The sequence below is a fragment of the Podarcis muralis genome, chromosome 10 (genome assembly GCF_964188315.1).
Source record: "Podarcis muralis chromosome 10, rPodMur119.hap1.1, whole genome shotgun sequence".
Taxonomy (NCBI): Eukaryota; Metazoa; Chordata; class Lepidosauria; order Squamata; family Lacertidae; genus Podarcis; species Podarcis muralis.
Genome location: NC_135664.1, coordinates 7,065,819 through 7,086,364, shown reverse-complemented (window position 1 = coordinate 7,086,364; position 20,546 = coordinate 7,065,819). Strand labels below are relative to the sequence as shown.

At 43.7% G+C, this 20,546-nt stretch overlaps 1 protein-coding gene across 2 annotated transcripts in view; it reads left to right on the top strand.

The window, feature by feature from the left end:
- Window positions 1-15,566: 15,566 nt before the first annotated feature.
- Window positions 15,567-20,546, top strand: part of RELN (reelin) — a 304,253-nt gene continuing 299,273 nt past the window's right edge. For both annotated transcript variants that reach the window (XM_077935775.1, XM_077935774.1), the window contains exon 1: window positions 15,567-16,100. In XM_077935775.1, the coding sequence (XP_077791901.1) occupies window positions 15,836-16,100 (265 nt within the window). In that variant the 5' untranslated portion in view covers window positions 15,567-15,835. The remainder of the gene's footprint in view (window positions 16,101-20,546) is intronic.

Sequence of the window (20,546 nt, the reverse complement as noted above, 5' to 3'; positions counted from 1 at the left end):
GCTAACAGGACCAGTGGTCAGGGATGATGGGAATTGTAGTCTCAAACCATCTGGAGGGCCGAGTTTGCCTATGCCTGAGCTAGAAGCTACTCACTGGGGGAATTGCTCTCAGGTCAGAGCCTGTGATTTCCTGATAGGTTTGAGTTCTGGCACCTTTCTGGGCCAAATAACACACGATGGGAATCTGTCACTGGATCTCGTCTAAACCACAGCCCCAAACCCACTGATTTGGTTTACGAACCTGGTGGTGGAGGAGGGATTAAACCATGTGCCTGCCAGCTGATCCTTGCTCCATTTGGGAAAAATTACAGATACTGGAAGTTTTCCTCCCCTAATAAGCAAGTAGGATAATTTGGAGGGAGATTTAAAATGGGGAAATGACACATTAATTCACTCACTCAACACTGTGACCTTATCTAACTACTGGCTTCACACAAGAGAGAGAGAGAGAGAGATATGTTTTGAGGTATATAATCAAGTGGTATAGAAATATTACAAAATAAAAATAAACAACAAGAGGGGCCTGTAAGAAAATGCTGTCGGGTACCCTTAAGTCCCGAGTGCACCTGTTTAGGGTGCCAGCCACGCCCTAGTCCAGGCTGCCCATTCCATTCCCAACCCCAGCTAACTTATTTTCTTTTCCAATTGATACTCAATATTCTGCAGCTGCTGAGCATGCTGAGTCTTCATTGGGTTTTGTGAGGAGTTTCCTCCTTAAGATCCCTCCCCCTGATACTTATCCAAACCTTGAGTCTCATCCAAACATGCAGATGCCTCCCATTTGTTTCTCAGTAGACCCGTTTTGCCTCCAATCCACTCATCCCCTGAGATTGCTATTTGGAGGAGCGACTTGGAGATCCATGGTTCACTCGTGTTGCATTTAGTTTGGTTAAGCATTGCCAGTTAGAAAAGGACAGGACCTCTCCTCTTTCTGACTCTTCCTCCTTCCAAGATGGCTTCTTGGCTTGTAAAAATATTTGCACTACTGATAATAAGGTACATTTTTTTAAAAAACAGATAAAGCTATTGGGAAAATGTATTCTGCTAAAGTAGCATAAAAATGTAAAATGCTGTGTTTCCTTTGTATAAATATCAGGGATGACACATTTATTTAAAGGTGGGTGTCAGTCATCTAAAAATAAACATGGGATCAAAGTTCTGTTTACCATGGGATTAATAATTACCTCATTGATATGAACCAGAACCCAGTGACCCTGCAAAGCCTTTCCTGTCAGTCTTGACATACTGTATGCTTAGAAGATAATGCCATATGATTTATGTCAGTCGATACTTACAAATATTAGCTCAAAAGGTTCTTTCAAGCCAAATAGGAACATTAAAAATAGTTAGGTGTTCCCCTCCCCCCCCCCACCACTCCCTCTCTTCAAATCTTATCTGCAGGAAGGCTAAGGTTTACTAGAAGGGTTGAAGCATCTACATTTCAGCTATGTGGAAGCAATTTATTTTTGCCAAGTCAAAGAGCCACAAACACCCAGAAGTCAGTAGCAAGAGGTGAATGCAAGGTCCTGTTTAACTCGTGAACCCATTGATCTTTGCATCCTTGAACTGGATGTCAACAATGAATGATTGCCCTAAGAGACTCAAAGCATCAAGCCACTTACATTATAGATGCATTATGGTCTGTAATCCCACATCTGTGCCAATCTCTAGCACATAGCCATCTGTCAAGAATTTCCCCAATTTTTAATCTTGAATCATAAGTATAATCTTGACTCATACTCACTGAGGTAAAACATTACACTACATTTAATCAGTGTGAGGTATTTATTATAAGAATATATATTTTAATAAAAACACTTTGTGGCTAATCCAGAATAAATAGTGGTATGCTGATGGAAGGCTTAAGCCTCTTTCAAATTAATTTGAAAAACTTCACTCTCCTTCTCCGTCTGCTAATTTATGTCCTTACTTAAAATGTTTTGTAATAACTGGTTATGAATAGAAATTCATATAAATACACTTACAAAAACCACATAAAGCATTTGGGCTTTGAAAGCAACTTTCTCTAACACCGTTTTGTTTATTTATGGGAATGAGCCCAAATTCTCCTTCACAAGAACTATACAAAGTGGTTTTTTTGCGATTCAAATGAGTCCCTAAGAACATAAGGAGGAAAATATGCAACCTGCCAGAATAGCATGAAACTTCAATATGAAAATTGTATCGGCAAATGTCTACCAATTTCAAATTAAAAATCAAAGGGAGCCATTAAAAGAGGAGTGTGTTGTCTCCAACATGTAGCACTGAGACACTTACACCTTCCCCAAGGAAGGGAAAAAGCCCAAATGGCAAGCCTTTCCGTTTACAATCCATAAATTATCAAGTCGTTTCTCACTTGTGGAATTAATATTAGTCTACGCCCCCACATCATCTTGAGACCGGAGCAAGCCGAATTTTCAAACATTGATTCAATATGTCTGTGAGACTTAATGAACAGCATGGCATCCAGTAACTCCAGGAAAGAGGCATTTGCAGCTAATCATCTGCTTTTTCACTTTGTTTGGAGTTGTCTGTCGGTGTTTGTGCTAGACACTATGGCGGTGAGTCAGTTCCTGCTGGAAACTTAATGAAAGGAAGCGGGAGGAAAAACAGAATTTGGTCCCAAATAGCAAATCACAAAACTGTCCCTAAATATAGCAAGAAAGGATTGATAAAGGTGTGTGGGATTGTGACAACATAAAATTCCAGATAGAGATTTTTATTTTCGGTCAGTTGGATGCCCAGGTCCTGAGAAGCATTTTTGTTATGTTTTTAAGACAGGTCAACAAGAGCCATGGTTATTTTTTACCTAAACCTTGCTCCAAAGACTTGCACATGATTGCACTCTGTCAATAAAACCTGCTAGCAGTTCTTTCTGCTTCTTAGGCAGAAGGGGACCTCAGTGTTCTTCCTAATTTTGCTACTCCCTTGACCGGTTTTTGCAAACACTCATAGCAGCACAGCACAGCAGGTTTGGAAGAGGAGCAAAGCGGTTACGATCTCCTCTCCAGAAGCTCACAGACTCCTTCACTTGTTCTAAATAATGGTTTGGGAACTGGGTCTGTGCAGTGCTTTTTTTCTTTAAAAATGATCAGGGATACTCATTTTCCTACTCATATTGAAATACTTCCCCTCAATGAGGCCAAACTTAGATTCACAAAATGTTTAGGGGTATCCCCCCAGAAAAAAAAGCACTGGGTCTATGTATTTTTTTTTTAGATTTTTGTTAAAAACCCACAAGTATTTACCTACACGAAATTAAGCAAGAGTTACGCAAACTTGTTACAATTTATGGAAATATTCTTCTTCCTTATCTGAAGTCTGTATCTTTAGTGTTAAGTTAGAAAATATAATCAACTGTAGGGTTGAATGGAACATAACACCCCATGACATGCACAGGAGCCAAATAGAATGTCAAAAGCCTACAATATGCTATTGTAACCCAGTGAATGTGGCAAGTGTTTGTCTATCTGCATGAATTCCCTGCAAAGAAGGGAAATTATGAAAGCCTGCAGAATAACGCAATGCTCAATACGTCAGTTAAGTTTAATTTGTTATCGTGGCTCAATTTTAAAAGGTTTAATTAAGCTTTCTTTTCTTAACCTCAAACTTCCTGGTACCTTCCCCCATCTTTTCAAAACAGTTTGTCTAATTGTTACTGAAACATTGCCCAGTTTTATCTCTGGGAGGCTACTATGTGTGATTTGGTTCTGGCATTTCAGTCTATGCGCTTGGCTGTGTACGTGTATGTGCTTCGCTTTGCAACATTTCTATGGGCATCTAGTAATATAGGGCAATGGTTCTTAAAATCAGTTGAGCTGAGGGGTGCCTTGGCTCCCGCAATATATCTTGTGCCTTCAATCAGAGCCAAAACATCTGATCCCATCATCACCAATAAGTTAATAACAATGATCAAAAGGCAAGCTTTAACCAGCTTTTCATTGTGGTTTGTAAGTTTGCCTCCTCTGGTTTCAGGCTTTCCTGGACAGCTGACTGAAAAATACTATAACTGTGGTCCACATTGCATGGTCCACTTCCAAATAAAGTGTGAGGATGTGGAAACAAGAAGCCGGAAGAGAAGATTTTGCTGGGGATGAAGGAAGAATGCTAGAAAGGACAAGGAATCTCCTCTGCTTTGCTTCTAGTTAGGTGTATGTATCTGTAGCAGAGAGGAACTGTGGAGAATAAACTCTGAGGGTGAGTCAGTGACAAGTAGAGAAGAGGCAAGGTGAAGGAAGGCAGGAGAGGGACAAAGGAGGAGAGAGAGAGACTGTCCTAAGCCACTCTCAGACTTTGAACATCTGGTTCTAGAAAGTGGGCCTCCATCTTCAATTACTGTACAGTGGTACCTCGGGTTAAGAACTTAATTCATTCCAGGGGTCCGTTCTTAACCTGAAACTGTTCTTAACCTGAAGCACCACTTTAGCTAATGGGGCCTTCTGCTGCCACTGCGCCACCATTGCGCGATTTCTGTTCTCATCCTGAAGCAAAGTTCTTAACCCGAGGTACTATTTCTGGGTTAGCGGAGTCTGTAACCTGAAGCGTATGTAACCTGAGGTACCACTGTACTGTGCAGGTGAAAAGTTGAGAAGTGGCAGCTATAGTGGTTTGTAGTACAGTCAAACCTTGGTTCCCGAATGGCTTAGTTGCTGAACAAATCGGCTCCCGAACACTGCAAACCTGGAAATAAGTGTTCTGGTTTGCGATTGTTTTTTTGGAAGCTGAACGTCTGGTGCTGCTTCCGCTTGAGAGCAGAAAGCTCCTGCAGCAAATCGGAAGCCGCGGCTTGGTTTTTGAACGGTTTCTGGAGTTGACTGGACTCCTGGAATGGATTAAGTTCGAGAACCAAGGTACCACTGTACATCCATTGTACCTGGAGACATGGAACCACTTCTTCTTCCTTCAGCAATAACCACACACCCGTGTGTGTGTGTGTGTGTGTGTGTGTGTGTGTGTGTGTGGCTTGCCTTCACCAGAACTGCCCCAACCCTGGATCATAGGCACTCTCAAAGTTGAGTGGCTGAGCACATGATTTGCTAGGATTCCATCCTCAGCACCTCCAGGCAGGGTTAAGAGACACTTTGGTCTGATATCCTAAAGCAGGCATGGCCAAACTGGTACCTCCAGCTTGCTTTGGGACTACAGTTCCCATCATCCCTAGCTAACAGGACCAGTGGTCAGGGATGATGGGAATTGTAGTCCCAAAACAGCTGGAGGGCCAAGTTTGGCCCTGCCTGCCCTAAAGAGACATGACTTGTCATTGCAGGCAATATTGGCCTACATGGAGGAATGATCTGACTCAACACAAGACAGCTTCTGATGTACTCTATTCCTTCCTTATGAATTGTGAGAATTGACCCCTCCTAGTGAACCAGTTGGGTCCTAAAGCATACAAAATCCCTAGACATAAACTAATTGAGTGAGAGGGGATATGGCCCACCAAGAATAAATGTTGAGCCGTTGCAAGAAACAGGCCAAGAAGCAAGCACAGCTAAGAGGAAGGTACTGGGACCATCTGTCATGACTGAGAGCTCCTCAAGCTATTTTTTGCTGTCCCAGGCCAGCTTGTCTTACAACTTCTGCACAAATGACATTCGGCCAACAGCAGCATTTACAGGGACGACACACCAACAAGAGCCAGTACAGTGTGCCAGGGAGCATAGTGGATGTGGACCATGCTGACCCTGTGTTCAAAACTCTGCAGAACCCTGAAGTTCTGTTAGGGAGCTTGGGCCAGTAGCAATCTTCAAACCTCAAAGGGGTTTCTTTTGTGATGATAAAACGAGAAACTCCACATATCCTTCCCCAAGTTTCTTGGAGGCAAAGTGGAATGCAAATGTGATAAATAAATGAAGAAGCACCACAGAGTGTTGGCTTTCTCAGCCATTCAAAGGCAAATGGATTCTCCATCAGGGATTCTATTTGGGCCATTGTAGCAGCCTGCGGACTTGGGAACAAAGTTGAAAGCAAATAATTGGTACATTTCATCTTTGGATTTCTGGGGTGAAAGGGGTTATTCACCACCTTTTAAGGTCTTATATTTAGGCATCAGGCATTGGTCCATTTCCCGAGAAGTAAAGATGCTGGAGGTTTTTAAGTTGTGGAGTCCATGACCTATTCTGCTTGTTTAATTTTTTTCTAACCTTAGGTCACAGAGCATGGAGGTCTTAGTTCTTGGCAGAAGGGTGACTGGAGGGAATGGATGCTGTCTGTGGTGACCTCTGACCTTTCAAAAACTCTGCTTTCTGAATGGAGAAGTGCTTGAGACTTGGCTCCAGTTTATTAAAGCACACCAATGTTCTTACAGCCTCAAAAAGATTGGCATGACTTTAATGCCTTCAGTAGAACTTAAATCGATTGTAATGGCCCGAACAGATGGCAGATGGTGTCTCATGAAGCCCACCATAACCCTTCTTGCAACTCTGTTTTATTAACCCTCCTCCTGCCCCCAAATCACCAGCCATTTACAACTTTGGACTAATTGTAATGTCAGCACTACTAGACTAGTTTAGGGCACATCTGAATTCTAACCGGCTGCAGGGACCACACATTAGCTGGTGTTAGAAACAATGTCTTTATACACATGAAGTAGAAGATACAGGGGGGGGTGTCTTTGTGTCTGGATGCCAACAGCAAGAAGAAGCAGTGAGGGACTTGACTGGGTCTTGACTGGCACAAAATATGCAGCAGTTGTGTCATCATGCAGATATATTTAAAGTGTGTGTATACTGTATTTACATTAATTTGAAGTTGTGTCAGCTGACTGGAAAGTCACTTTGCAAGTGCTAATGATTACCTGTGCCTTTGTCCACATGGTTTGATTGTGTGGGCAAATGAAAACACGGTACCTGGAGTCATTGTGATGTCAGATGATTGACAGGTGGGAAGCAGGGGACACTGAGAAGAAAAGGGGAACCCCAAGGTCAGGGGCCACTGTTACATGCATTAAGTTTTGCCATGGTTTCTACATGAAAACATGTTAATGTGAAAGAAAATATTTTCAACTTACAAAGAGTAGACAATATGGTTTCAGGTTTCCCCTGTCCTTGGCAAACATTGTGCAGAAAATGAGGTGCATCTTTTAGAGCTGCTGGAGATCAGACTTCTGCTTTCCTTGAAAAGGTAAACACTGTGCAAGTTGTCATAGGCTGTTTGCCATGTGTACCTTAGGTCCCCTTGAGGACATTACAGTAGGCATTAGTGAAGAGGAGAAATAAATTAGGTCATGAACACTCTGAGGGCTTTTTTGTGTGGGCAGTGACATTTGCCAAAATAAAAATAAGAAAAATCAGATAGTGGCTGAAGGATAAAATACTTGTGACTTCCTAAGAAGCCCTTATAATCCTGGCAAGCATTTCATGTGAACACAATAACATGCCACCGACATATACACACACACACGATTACAGGAGCGCACCACAAATACACAAAACGATTGAATTATGTGTTGAGAGACAGTGGAATTCTGAGACGGACATGTGTTTTGGTGTCCTACTGGTGGTGGCAGTTGTAACAGCAGAAGTAGTAATTTTAATTAAATCTCAGAGATCTCTAATTTCTTGGATCCCTTATTTGGCACTTATAGAGAGCAGGAGCAAGTTGTGAAAAAGACCAGAAAAAATATATGAATTTCACCTGAAACCATATTTATGGCTGCATTTGCCTTCCACCCTGTGATAAAGACATAGACAAATTTTGCTCTACATATGGAAGGTTGCTGGCTCTGCTCATATGATGCTTCACAATGCCTTGAGAAAATTTGAGAGCACCACCTACTTTCTTCATCCATGTGACAAGCTAAGACTGCAAGAGCAGAGAGGTATTTAATGCTGCCCCCCTAGTGGACACTTGACAGATGACTAGAAGGGTAGTTGTCTCCTCTCAGGGCTGAGATATATGTTACTTTTGTTTCATGCTCAGCGACTGCATTTGGTTTTTCAAAAATTAATTCTAGGGTCAGGTTCCCTGGTTTTCATCAGCACTGCACAGAGAAGTGAGTTTTAACCCCTACTTCTCTCACACAATTATCATTAGGAATAACTCTCCCACTGGTGTCAGTGGGTGTTATTCCCTCCCAAAGGCTAATTGCAACTTGGGAATTATTTTTATTGGGATCACCAAAGTGATGGAAGGGGTTAAACCTCCTCTCCCTGTGTGTTGCCTAGCTGTGTGTGAATGCCTAATTTATTTTATTTTTTTAAAAGAAACCAGAAATGGTTGCTCAATACAAAATGAAAATGATACTTCTTTGACCCCTTACATTTCCTGATAGCAGCTGCAGTGGGGAGATTTGGATTGGAAGAATGGTAGGAGTAAAGTGTTGAAATCCCATCCCTCATGCTACTGCCCTAATCCATATTTCTCTACCTTCAATATGGCTGTTATTTAGTAAAGAAAAAACAGGCATGCAAGGGCCAGCCATGTGATTAACATCACGATTAGTTTGGCCCACAGCATTTTTAAAGTTTATTATTCTAGCTGGCATTTCATGGCCATGAATAGGATACATGTGTGGTAGATTCCATAGGAACCGACAGAATTTCACTATAACTTTCTTAAATACATATATTTGATCTTGTTACCTGCCTTCAGGATGTGGTGACAGAAGTACTCAGTAAAAGCATGTTCACACTCTAAAACTAAAGTTTTACGGGTAGCGCTTGCACTCTAGTATATTTATCCATTGCATACTTGTTTTGCATTACTAACTCCCAACATTCTTTATGCAGCAGATGAAACAGAAGTAACGAGTTCTCAGATGTAATTAGAATAGCAGAGCACAAGTTAGAGAAGTCCTGTAAAAAGAACCATAAATCTGTAAGTTCCAACACAATCTTCACACATTTGCAAGGACTCAGCGTAAGGATGTTATCACTTCTACAAACTGATTTTTGTTCCTGCCTCGATTGCCACAATGAATGGGCATCATTTACCGGCACACTCTGAATGACACATAAAAAACCTAATAACTTCCACCCATATCAGCATGCCAAGTTCCAAATTTAATGGGCACATTATTTCCGAGAATATACTTTCCCAAGTCAAGGCAGGAATGACTATCTTACTCCAAATGGGGAGTAAGCCTTCACAGGGCAAGTTAACTAAGGATTCCATTTAATAACATGGAAACTGTGTTATATACAGAGTGAGTCCTTTAAAAGAAAAAACAAAAAAAATTCCTTCCAGTAGCACCTTAAAGACCAACTAAGTTAGTTCTTGGTATGAGCTTTCGTGTGCATGCACACTTCTTCAGATACCACGAAATGCACACGAAAGCTCATACCAAGAACTAACTTAGTTGGTCTTTAAGGTGCTACTGGAAGGAATTTTTTTTGTTTTGACTATGGCAGACCAACACGGCTACCCATCTGTTCCTTTAAAAGAGGCCGCGTGGATACAGAGTACACATGTTCCACAGAGCCTCTTTTAAAAGACTCACCCTGTATGTGGTGAAGCTGTTGATCTATCCAACTCAGTATTGTCTCTGACTGGCAGGGGGTGCGCAGATTTTCAAGCCAGTTTTCCTAATCCCTACCTGGAGATGCCAAGTTTTGAATCTAGGACCTTTTGCATGGAAAGCATGTGCTCTACGACTGAACGACAAACTCTCCTGGAACATATGCAGATGGATAGCTCAGTTGGTTAGAGTGTGGTGCTGGCAACACCAAGGTTGAAGGTTCAATCTCCATATGGTACAGCTGCATATTCCTGCATTGCAGGTAGTTGGACTAGATGATCCTCAGGGTAGCCTCCAACTCTACAGTTCTGTGGTTCTGTGTGGGGAAAGGATCCACACATACCTACATACCCTGTGTTTCAGACTTGATGTAATTATTGTGCTGGAGTATCTATATTCCTGGTCATTATTAGGTACAGCAAATGTTTTCAAAATATAGTGGCTATCTGTTCAAGTGTACAACTCTAATTGTTGCCAGCACACACAGAAATAGATTTGCTCCCACCTCCTGAAGCCTGAAGTGGCAACCCTGAGATGAAAATGCAAACATTCTCTGCACCAGAGACCTGAAAATCCATTCTGCAACGGCTGTTCGAAGCAACCATGCTGGAAATTCTAGCAGAGCTCTTGTGCCTTTCAAGCATACCGAAGTAATGTATAACAGTACAGGGGAGTGTGTGGCAAAGGGGGAGCCAGCGCCAGAGCTAAGGTGGCCTGGGCGGTCCTCCTGCAAAAGGTGCCAAGAGCTGAGGGGGTGCAAAATTGAGAAGATCCATGATGGAGGCGATTCATCTCAGAGCGCCAAATTCTGGCCTCACTCAGGGTGCCATATTATGAACTATTACCAAATTCCACCCTTAGTGGAGCTATAGTTACTTCGATGCCTTCCGTGCACCTTTCAAAGGCAGAAAGTGCCTGCAAAAACTAAAGGTTTGCAGCACCCGTTCCTCTGTAATACCGTCAAATCTCTCTCCACAACCAATACTGTTCAGTAAAAGCTGTGGCTTTTCCAGCTATGTCCCAGATCCTACGATGTTACCGTGTGAGGAGGCAATTGCCATATGAAGCACTTTTAAGTGGCTCTCATGCGACAGCCATTTCCTATGCCATCCATGTCTTGTCTTCAATCTAATGTAGGTAGATGCACTTAAGTATCAATGAAATCAGTAAGACTTACACGTGCCTAACTCTTAATTATTATTATTATTATTATTATTATTATTATTATTATTATTATTATTTTATTATTTATACCCCGCCCATCTGGCTGGGCTTCCCCAGCCACTCTGGGCGGCTTCCAAAAGAATATTAAAATACTATAATACATCAAACATTAAAAGCTTCCCGAAACAGGGCTGCCTTCAGATGTCTTCTAAAAGCCTGGTAGTTGTTTTTCTCTTTGACATCTGGTGGGAGGGTGTTCCACAGGGAAGGCGCCACTACCGAGAAGGCCCTCTGCCTGGTTCCCTGTAACTTGGCTTCTCGCAGTGAGGGAACTGCCAGAAGGCCCTCGGTGCTGGACCTCAGTGTCCGGGTAGAACGGTGGGGGTGGAGACGCTCCTTCAGATATAGTCCACGCTACCTAAACTTGAAAGATAAGTATTTTAAGTGAGAATACTTTAGTTCCCAACTGCATTCCTCCTTTGGCAGATTTCTAAGTAGGCACAGAAATTCCATACTGCCTTTTACACCATTATATCATTTTAACAATCATTTCTTGAGTTCATTTTTAGGAGGTTTTGATGTACCTGGAATCATGGAGTTTCCCCTCATCACCAGCCTCTAATGATTCTCTGAGCAGGCAGAACATTGTTAATGCAAATCATGCTTTAAGCTGGAGATGGGGGATCAACAACATATAGCTCCTGCCGAAAGAGTTATTAGGCCTTGCAAACTCAGATAAAGATATCAAAGGCTTTGATTTTGATGACCCGTTAGAACATGTAGCTGCTTAATAGATAACTCATCTTTATTGCCATTTTAGAAACTAGATTAAGGCTGTCTTTATTATGCTGACATTATTACAGAGTGTGAGAGATGCGGCAGCACATAATCAGTTGATGGCAGGCAGGAAAGTGTGTAAGGATGGAATATCAAGGGGAGGAGAAAAGGAAGAAATGTGTGCAACCCTTTCAAGTGCAGACATGGGTAGAGATGTGACTTGAATTTTATTTGCTTGGTGTTATTTATATTCTGTTTTTCAGTTCAGGTGCAATAGATATGGGGTCCCCAACCTGTGGGCCACTAGTTGTCCACTACCTTCATCCAGATAATTCTTGGCATGTCTGTAAAAATACAATTAAAAATCATGCAGCATTTAACACAATATTGCAATTGCTACAACAGGCAGAAAAAAATCATTAAGTGGTCCACCAAGAAAGATGCTCATCGATTTCTGCGTGGTCCGTGGGAAAAGGGTTTGGGAACCACGACAATAAATGGAACAGTGGACAGTTTAATGACTATTGTGAAACGGAAATCTACATTCGTAAGTTGACGCATCTGTGATGCTCTAATGCTGATAGTGTTAACTCCCAAATTTTGTTTGCTAACCATTTTTGTGTGGCATTTTATTCTGTTTTATTAACCCTAAGAACTGTGCCCAGTGATGGAACACATTTTGCAAGCAAAAGCTCCCAGGTTTCAGGAACGACTGGAATAATCTGAAACCCATGAGACCCACTAGCAGTCAAGAGTAGGTAGCACTAAGCTAGATGGACGACTAATCTGTCTTGGTATAAGGCAGCTTTCCATATTCTTATTTTAAAATTAAGTTTCTATTATTTTCAGTGCAGGGTAATACCAACAAAATTTAAATTGAAAGACTCTGAACTCCCAGGCTGTAGAGAGTTCAAGAACTGAAGTATACAACATAGTTAGATAGCAAAAGGAAGGAAGTAAAAAATGTTCAGCTAGCACAGTGATTATACAGCACTTTTTATTATCAGAATGCAAGTTAATGTTGATCAACAGCAGGCTCAGGTGGCATGTAAGATAAATGGGAATCCAGTCTGGTAAAAGCAGTATGCATTGATAGGTTTTGCCAAAACTTGAGCTACTGGTGTATGCTTTTCATAATTAATATAATTACTAGAATTGTCATAATATATATTCTCAAATATATAGGTATGTCTCAATTGTCCATTCCAGATATGGACTACATTGGGTTTCTTTGTACATCAAGGCTCAGATTCACAAAGCTTACACATTCAAACCCACATGGAGCTCTGGGGGGAGGTTGTAAATAAAGAAGGTAATATGAAGAGGGAGATACAAGATAAAGAGCTGACATGAGGGAGGAAGGGAGAGCGATAGTATGGGGTAGTGAAAATGCTGTGGATGGATGCTGATAAGGTGGAGTTAGAGAGAAAAATTAAGGTAAAACTGAACAGCCCCGAGAAAGCTTTGGAAGTACTCTCGTTGACTTCAGCAGGGATTAGAATCCCTCTGATAGATCTGCAGACTTTGCATCATCCTTCCTCCAGCTTATTTGTAGGGTTGTCTGCTGAAAAAGGTAACACTGGCTAGATCAGACATATCCAAGCAGAAGCAGCTGGAGTCCATTCCTCTTGCTGCATTGTTAGCAGGTGGTGTTACAGAAATTCCTCCTCCCTCCACTATATGTTTAGTTAAGTATACAATGCATGAGATACATGTAGACATCCCTCCTAAATGTCTCATGGGTCCACCACCCCCCCAACTCAAATTATTGCTAGTTCTGCGTATTGGCATGCCAAGGAGGGAATGTTTGTTACCTTGCATAATTTGGCCCATTTTGGAATATCTGTGCTGGCAGGCCAGAGAGCATGCTAGGAAAATGTACTCAGAATGGGTTGTGCTGGCAAAGTTATGTGAAAGGCTATTTGCCTGCACTCTGTTTGGCAGTAAAAATGGTGTTATTAGCCTGTCATGTTTATGAGCACTGAGATTCATGGGATTGACATTTATTTATTTATTTTTTAATGGTGAGAACGGAGCCAGCTTGATTCTCATCTGTGACTTTCAAAGGTTTCCATTTCCAAGGCATTAGACTTTTGGAATGGGCTTGTGTACTGCTACTTCACTGCAGGACGCCCCATTTACCTTCGCTGTGTTGGAAATGCCTATGTTGGACTGTGCATTTTTCACGTTCTCATCCAGCCCTGTCAAAAATAAAATAAAAAAATACAGTGTTTTTAAATACCCCCTCAATCAACACAGCTGGGGAAAATTGAGAAACGTTCTTAGGAAAAGTTCTAGCAGGTGAGCTGTGGTTTGGTACAGATTTGGCAGTGCTTCCAGGTAAAACAGATGGCAATGGCCTCCCTTGGGCCTGGTATGTAGAATACACATCAGATGTGTGGGAGATGGGCCAGAGAGGCAGTCTGCCTGTGCGAGGAAAGGGAAAGATGTAGGCCAGCCACAAGATGCGTTCCATGTGATCAGCTTGTTCTTCCTTGAGATTTGGGGGGTGGGGTGGGAATTGGCATGGGGAGGTGAGAAAGGAAGGATATCTTTCCCTTTGCAATGAGAGTAATTCAAGAGGGACCTTCCTGAACTGTACCATTCTTGCGCTTCAGAAACGCTGGCAGGTATGCTATCATTTCGAATTACATCATGTTCTGAATGCTCACACTGGTTCTGTCGGGTTGCTGGTAGGGGACCAAGAAAGCTACATTAAAGCCTGGAAGGTTGGCCTCTGCCTCCTGGTGCCGAGGTCCTCCTGCCAGGGCATCCTGAATGTTTGAAAGCAACTGCTTTGTTACGAAATATTCCTCCAGCCCAAGCTCTGCGTTTGGCTTTTCGTTTTCCCCTCCTTCGGTGCATCTGTTCTTTTTCCCAATGATATCGCTCTTTCGGTTACACAGGTCTGGGCTGAAGGGATGGCGAGGAAATGTCCCTGCACAAACACACAGAGCAAAAGAAATAAAACTATGTGAGCAAGAAGCTGCCAATTTAATTACATTTAGCTCTTCCCCCCCCCCCCCTTTTAATTGTTACCAATTGCCCACTCAACTCTTTCGGACGTTAAATACCAATAATGATATTTTGCACTCCAGTAAGTTCTGGTGCTGTGAGCCTGGCAATTGGAGAAATTAAGAGTAGGGTCAGTGCAATGTAATGCTACTGCCAGTCTTGCTTTTTCCTTTTTGTATGTGTGTGTGGGCTGGGCTGGGGGATCACATTTTTAAAAAAGATCAGACATGAAGAGGAGGGCAATGCTCAAAAGAACGACATTTGCTCTTGCTTCTGGGATAATCATACCAAGGCTGTAAACTACCTTTTTTCGAAAGGTTTATAATTATCAGTAGTTGCACTAATAATAATAATAATAATAAAGAAGCGTGCATGCACACGAAGAAGTAGTGTACATGCACACGAAAGCTCATACCAAGAACTAACTTAGTTGGTCTTTAAGGTGCTACTGGAAGGAATTTTTTTGTTTTGACTATGGCAGACCAACACGGCTACCTATCTGTAATAATAATAATAATAATAATAATAATAATAATAATAATAATGGGGTTTTATTCCCCAGCAGGTGCAGCTGAAGTTTCTGTGGGACTCATCCCTGGCCGAAAGAGTGCCCTTGGGTCCATGATCCGGCTTAGTTTATAAGAGGGGAAGAAGAAGAAGAGAGGAGAGAAGGGAGAGGGGGAAGGAGGAGAGAGAGAGAAAGAGAGAAAGAAAGAGGGAGCCCAAGCAGCCCAGACAAAGCCACAGCCAAGTGGCTCTGCTCGAGTCGCCCTTCCAGCTCCCTGCCCGCCTCTTCCTCACGGGCAGCAGCAGCAACTACAACCAAGCGGGGAGAGCTGCCCCCTCAGCCGCCAAGGGGAATCCATTCTTTCCAGCCCCGGCGCTTTTCTGCCTCATCTTTTCCCTCTGTCTCAGCGCCTCAGCGCCTGCTTCTTTCGTCGGACTCCAGGCGGGCGCTCTCCTCGCCTTGCCCCGCTCGCCCCTCACGTTGCCCCCGGGAGGGCAGAGGGCGCGGTGGGCGGGAAAGACGAACCTCTCTCTCGCTCTCTCCCTCGCGCGCGCGCTCTCTCCTCGCCGCTCCCTTTCCCAATCAAAGCTACCGGCGCGCGGCTTTAAGAAGGTGTGGGGAGCGGGCGCGCGGGAGGGAGACGGAGAGGAGGAGGAGGAGGAGGAGGAGGTGGCAGCAGCTGCTGCTGAGGCGTCTGAGGCGATTTCTGTCTTTCTCTCTGTCGGCGGCGGGGAGTCGCTCGCGGGGCAGCGGCAGCGGCGGCGCCAAACTTCTGGGTCTGCCCCAATTCCTGTCAAAACTTCGCTCCCCGCCTTCGGCGCGCGGCGCTCTCCGCCTCCGCTTCTTTCTTGGGGGAGCCCCCCGCCTCTGGATGACCGTGAGGAGCTGGCGGCGACCGGAGCAGCGAGCCGAGCATGGAGCCCAAGCGGACCCCGCCAGCCCCCCGGCCCCGGCGCCGGACTTTCCCCTCCGGGGCGCTGCTGCTGCTGGGCGTGATGCTCTGGGCGTCGTCCCAGGTGGCCCAGGGCGCCGCGGGCTACTACCCGCGCTTCTCGCCTTTCTTTTTCCTCTGCACCCACCACGGCGAGCTGGAAGGGGACGGCGAGCAGGGCGAGGTGCTCATCTCCCTCCACATCGCGGGAAACCCCACCTTCTACGTGCCGGGGCAGGAATACCACGGTAAGGGTCCGGGAGCGGGGGGGGGGGGGGGCGATGCTTCTCGTCCATGGAAAGCACCTGTGAGCTGCTCCTCCGGGTCTCGGCTGCTGCTCTTTGCCTGAAGAAAGAGAGTTCGGGGCGGGGGGCGGCGTTGTTGCTGCCGGGCGCGTGTTGCGCCGCCGACACCGGCGCGCCGCACTTCAGAGAAGGGGCCACTTCGGAGCGCGCAGGTCCAGGCTGCGCGGCGCCCGTGGGATTCCTCCGCCGCCGCCGCCACTTGGGCAGCCTTCCCCGGCCGGTTCGCGGCTTCTGCCCCCGGCTCTTTCTGGGTCTGGGTGCGTAAGGGGGGAGCCTGTGCCTTCATTCAGTGGCGTAGCGTGGGGGGGGTGCAGGGGGGGGCGGCCGCACCGGGCGCAACATCTGGGGCTTAGGGTTAGGGGGCGCAAATTACTTGCCTTGCCCCGGGTGCTGACAACCCACGCTACGCCACTGCCTTCATTCATTGATTTTGGGGCAGGAAGCAGACGAAGACTTGCGCGGAACAAAAAACCCACCATAGGAAAGGAGTGGGGCTCTGCCACGACCACCTTACATCCCGTTGATTTCAATGGGTTTAGCCTGGCTAAGGCTGGATCTAGTGCTTTGCGGGGGGGGGGGGCGCCGAAGCAAGCCTGTCAGTTGGTTTGACGGGAAGAGGAAATGGATTCATGTGGGCTAACCCGAAGTACTCCCTGCCCCCCAAGTCATTTTTGGGCAACGAATTTGGTTTCTTCCCTTGTTCTCAGCGCCAGTCTCCCATCAGCCCCCCATCCCCGTCGCTCCTATTCTTCGCTTCCTAGTTTTGTCTTCAGAGCTTTTGCGCGCTTCTCCTCTTAAAAAATGAAGTCGAGACACCCTGTTATCTCCATCCCTTAATCTGCAGCCTAGAAAACTTTTCAAAAATCGATTACACTACTTTCCCCCCTCTTGTTTGCCACAAATCTGAGAGGCTTTGTCTCTAGAGCAGAGGGGTTAGTGATGGGGAAAGGTGACATTGTGGAATGGCAAGAGGAAATCCTGCATTTGCATTTGTGCTTAGGACAATGATTCCAGTGTCCTTTGGTATTTATTTATTTTTAAATGCTGTGTGATGTTTCAGATTATGTGTTTGGGGTTAATTTATTGATTCTTAAATGTGTTTTTCAATCTTAAATGTGTTTTTATTTCAAATAAAAGATTTATGATAAAAAGCTATTATGCTGTATTGGCTTGATGGAGTGCTGGAATTGGGGCAGCGAGATCTGGGTTCAAATCTATGTTAAGCCATGAAGTTCATGTGAATGACTTTGGGCTACCCACTAAACTACGTGAGGGGGGATATACATGGTTTTCACCTTCTTCTTTTATCTTCCTAACACCATCATGAACTATCTGGAAGTTGGATGCCATTAAAAATGCTGTACATGAAATATTAGCTAATAATTCCTCATAAATTCATTCATAAACTATTATAATCCCTTATTAATTTACATGGTATGTGGGTTGCGTATTGGGATAGTTTGGGGGAGTGGTGGGTTTAAGAGGGAACATTTTGGTTGTTCTGTTTGGGATCTATGCAGCATGAACCTAAGCACATCTACTCTGGGAAAAGTTCCATTGAGTTCAGTGCAATTTACTACAAAGTACTTTTGCATGCTTACTTGGAGGGTAACACATGTCCTAAAGCTTGGTAGGAGTTACTTCTGACTCAACATGCTTAGGATCACAGTGTCGGTCCAGCTGTAGCCTCAAAGCCCAGAATGATTTTAAACACTGCTGCTTGTCTGAGAGTGCGTGGGAGTATTTTATATTGTATTCTACCCCAAGACTTCGTGACAGGCAGGGTGGGATAAAAATCCTAATTAATAAAGGGGAAAGAAGACAGGTGCTGCTGGCTACGTCCTTGTGACAGAGATTTAACATAAAGTAGTTTTATTGATTTAATTAGGACTTCAAGAACGTTTAGTTGATTGGGACCTGCTCAAATAGAAACTGTTGTCTGGTATCGCCTGTAGATATTTTCAAGCTTAGCTACTTGTTAACTGTGACCTAAAAGAAAAATAAGTGATTACTTGCAGAGTTTGTATGTCATTTATGATGTAAATTATGAAGACAAATGGATCCTTGGGGGTTCCCTTCTATTTTGGTCCTGGTAGCATGACTACTAATAGCCTAGAGTGAACGTTAACCTCTCTTGTCTCAAACTGTGTGTTAAAACCTGTACTGCACTGGTGTGCAAATGCTCACTGCCCTTGTTGATACCTTTCTCTTGGGCTGTGTAGCTGGTCGTCAAAGGCATTTTTTTGCTTCTGGAGAATCATGCAAAAGCTCTTAGGATTTGGAAGAGAGACTTTCCACTGCCCTCAGTGGCCTTTAGAGTGTAGAGCCCCGCCTGAATAGATAGCAGTTCCATTGCTTGGTAAATGCACACAAAGAGTTGAGTGGTGCCATTTGAAGGTCACCCATTAACTTCCGTAAGAATGATCAGCCAATATGATTGTGACACAGGCTTGACCCCAGAAGTGATTGAGCTTTGTTACTCAGTGTGACCTCAAGGATGGGGATAATTTTGACGATAAATGTTGAAAGTGAGACTGTTAGGTCAGATGCTCAAAGCTGGGTTCAGTGAACCAATCAAGTTTTATTGGAAGAACCTACATTGTCCTTAATTTTCTTCTTTGTCCCTAAATGGAAGAGCTCTAGTTGTTAGGTTGAAGTGAATTTTTCACAGCAAGAGGGAATTACGGTACCTTTACAGAGATAAAGAAAGCTGCTTTTGTTTTGTCGTTCTTTTATTTCTTTTCCCATAGTTCTTAGTCTTCCGGAAGACTATTGCCTGCTTGTTCCATTTTTGCTTCTAACTGTAAGTTGTCTCACATTGAGCACTCCAGTAGCTGCTCTGCCTCCAGTGGTGATGCTGGAAGTGGGAGCACATCTTGGGTGACATCACAGCTGGGGGGGGGTTGTTGGAGCAAGGGAATGGTGGGCCAAGCAGTGCTGAGCTGTGGTGATGTGCAATTGAATGATTATGGCAACTGCACATCACACTCCATCCTGTCACCACTGCTGCCACCTGCCAGTATGTACAGGAAGGACCTTCCTTCTTGCTTGGATGTTGCCCAGGATTGACAGCCACCAAGCCATTTTTCCCCTGTCAGTATTCATCCCTAGGAGATTGTTTTTAAAAAAGGTTTAGACCCCTAGTATCCATGTTTATCACTGGAGTCATTTAGACGTACCCCCCCTTCTGTTATTTTTATTTTTCATTCTGTTAAACTGGTTTATCCAACACCTCCAACATGACCCAAATCTGTATATTCAGTTCACTTAATGCACTGGATAAAGCAGAGATGGACCAATACCCTAAACATTTGTTTGGATGTGTGTCCAACTGAATTAACTTGGCTTCATTTCTGTATATAAGTGCACATATTTGCAGCCTAAATCAGAGAGGGCGAAACAGGTGGAAGAAGCACTTGTATAGGGTGGGGCAGGGAGAGGGAAGGAGTTTGATAACCTTTGGTTTGGCCATTAGCATAAAAAAAACTTTCATGAACTGCCCCTGCCATTTCCACACGAACAAACCAAAAGTGTAGGCTTGCATAGCACAGTTCTTGGCCAGCAGCAAATTTCTGGATCTTAAGAAATGTGATAATGTAAGTGCAGCTTTTTTGTGCTTGCCCACAAAACAACAACTCACATTTTCTATTTAAGAACCCCAAGAGCTTTTTTGGGGGGGTATAATAATAAAATAACAATAAATGTAGACCCCTATTATTTATGACTTCACTCTAGACTGTGACAGGGCAACCACTTTCTCTTAGCACCCATATGTGATATTTTGCACATCCAGAACAAAATACCTTGAGACGCTATTGCTACAAAGTAAACAAGGCACATTTAACGTCATAGCATGTGTTATTTGTGTCTGAATTCTCCTTTTTATATGAAAGGATTTATGAGAGATCAAAACATTTCAAAGTTTTATTACAACAAGAATGCCAGTTGCCGCCTAGTGCTACTAACACATGTATATTTTAGTTTAGCCAATGACATTTGTACTCAATTGTCTGTAATGGACGCTTTCTCTCACTCTTATCAGTTTGTCCTCAAATATTTTAGATGCGTAGATACTAGAAGATCATGTAGGAATGTTAGTAATATGCTATTGTTGTGGAAGGGAGGTTAGGGAGAAAAACACGCACCCCAAGTGACACCTTCTTGTCCAAATATCAGCCAAAAGCAAATGTTCATACCCAGGTAAAATACTTGGGGCCCGTAGAATCTCTGGTGACCACAATGGAGCAACTCTTAAGTACCGGTAGTTTTTCCACATTTGAGACTTAAATAAGCTTTATTTTAAAAGGGTCCTTAATATGACTATAAAAAATGTATGCATTTGATATTTCTTCCAGATTCTCTTGCACATGAACAGCATTTAGATGTGGC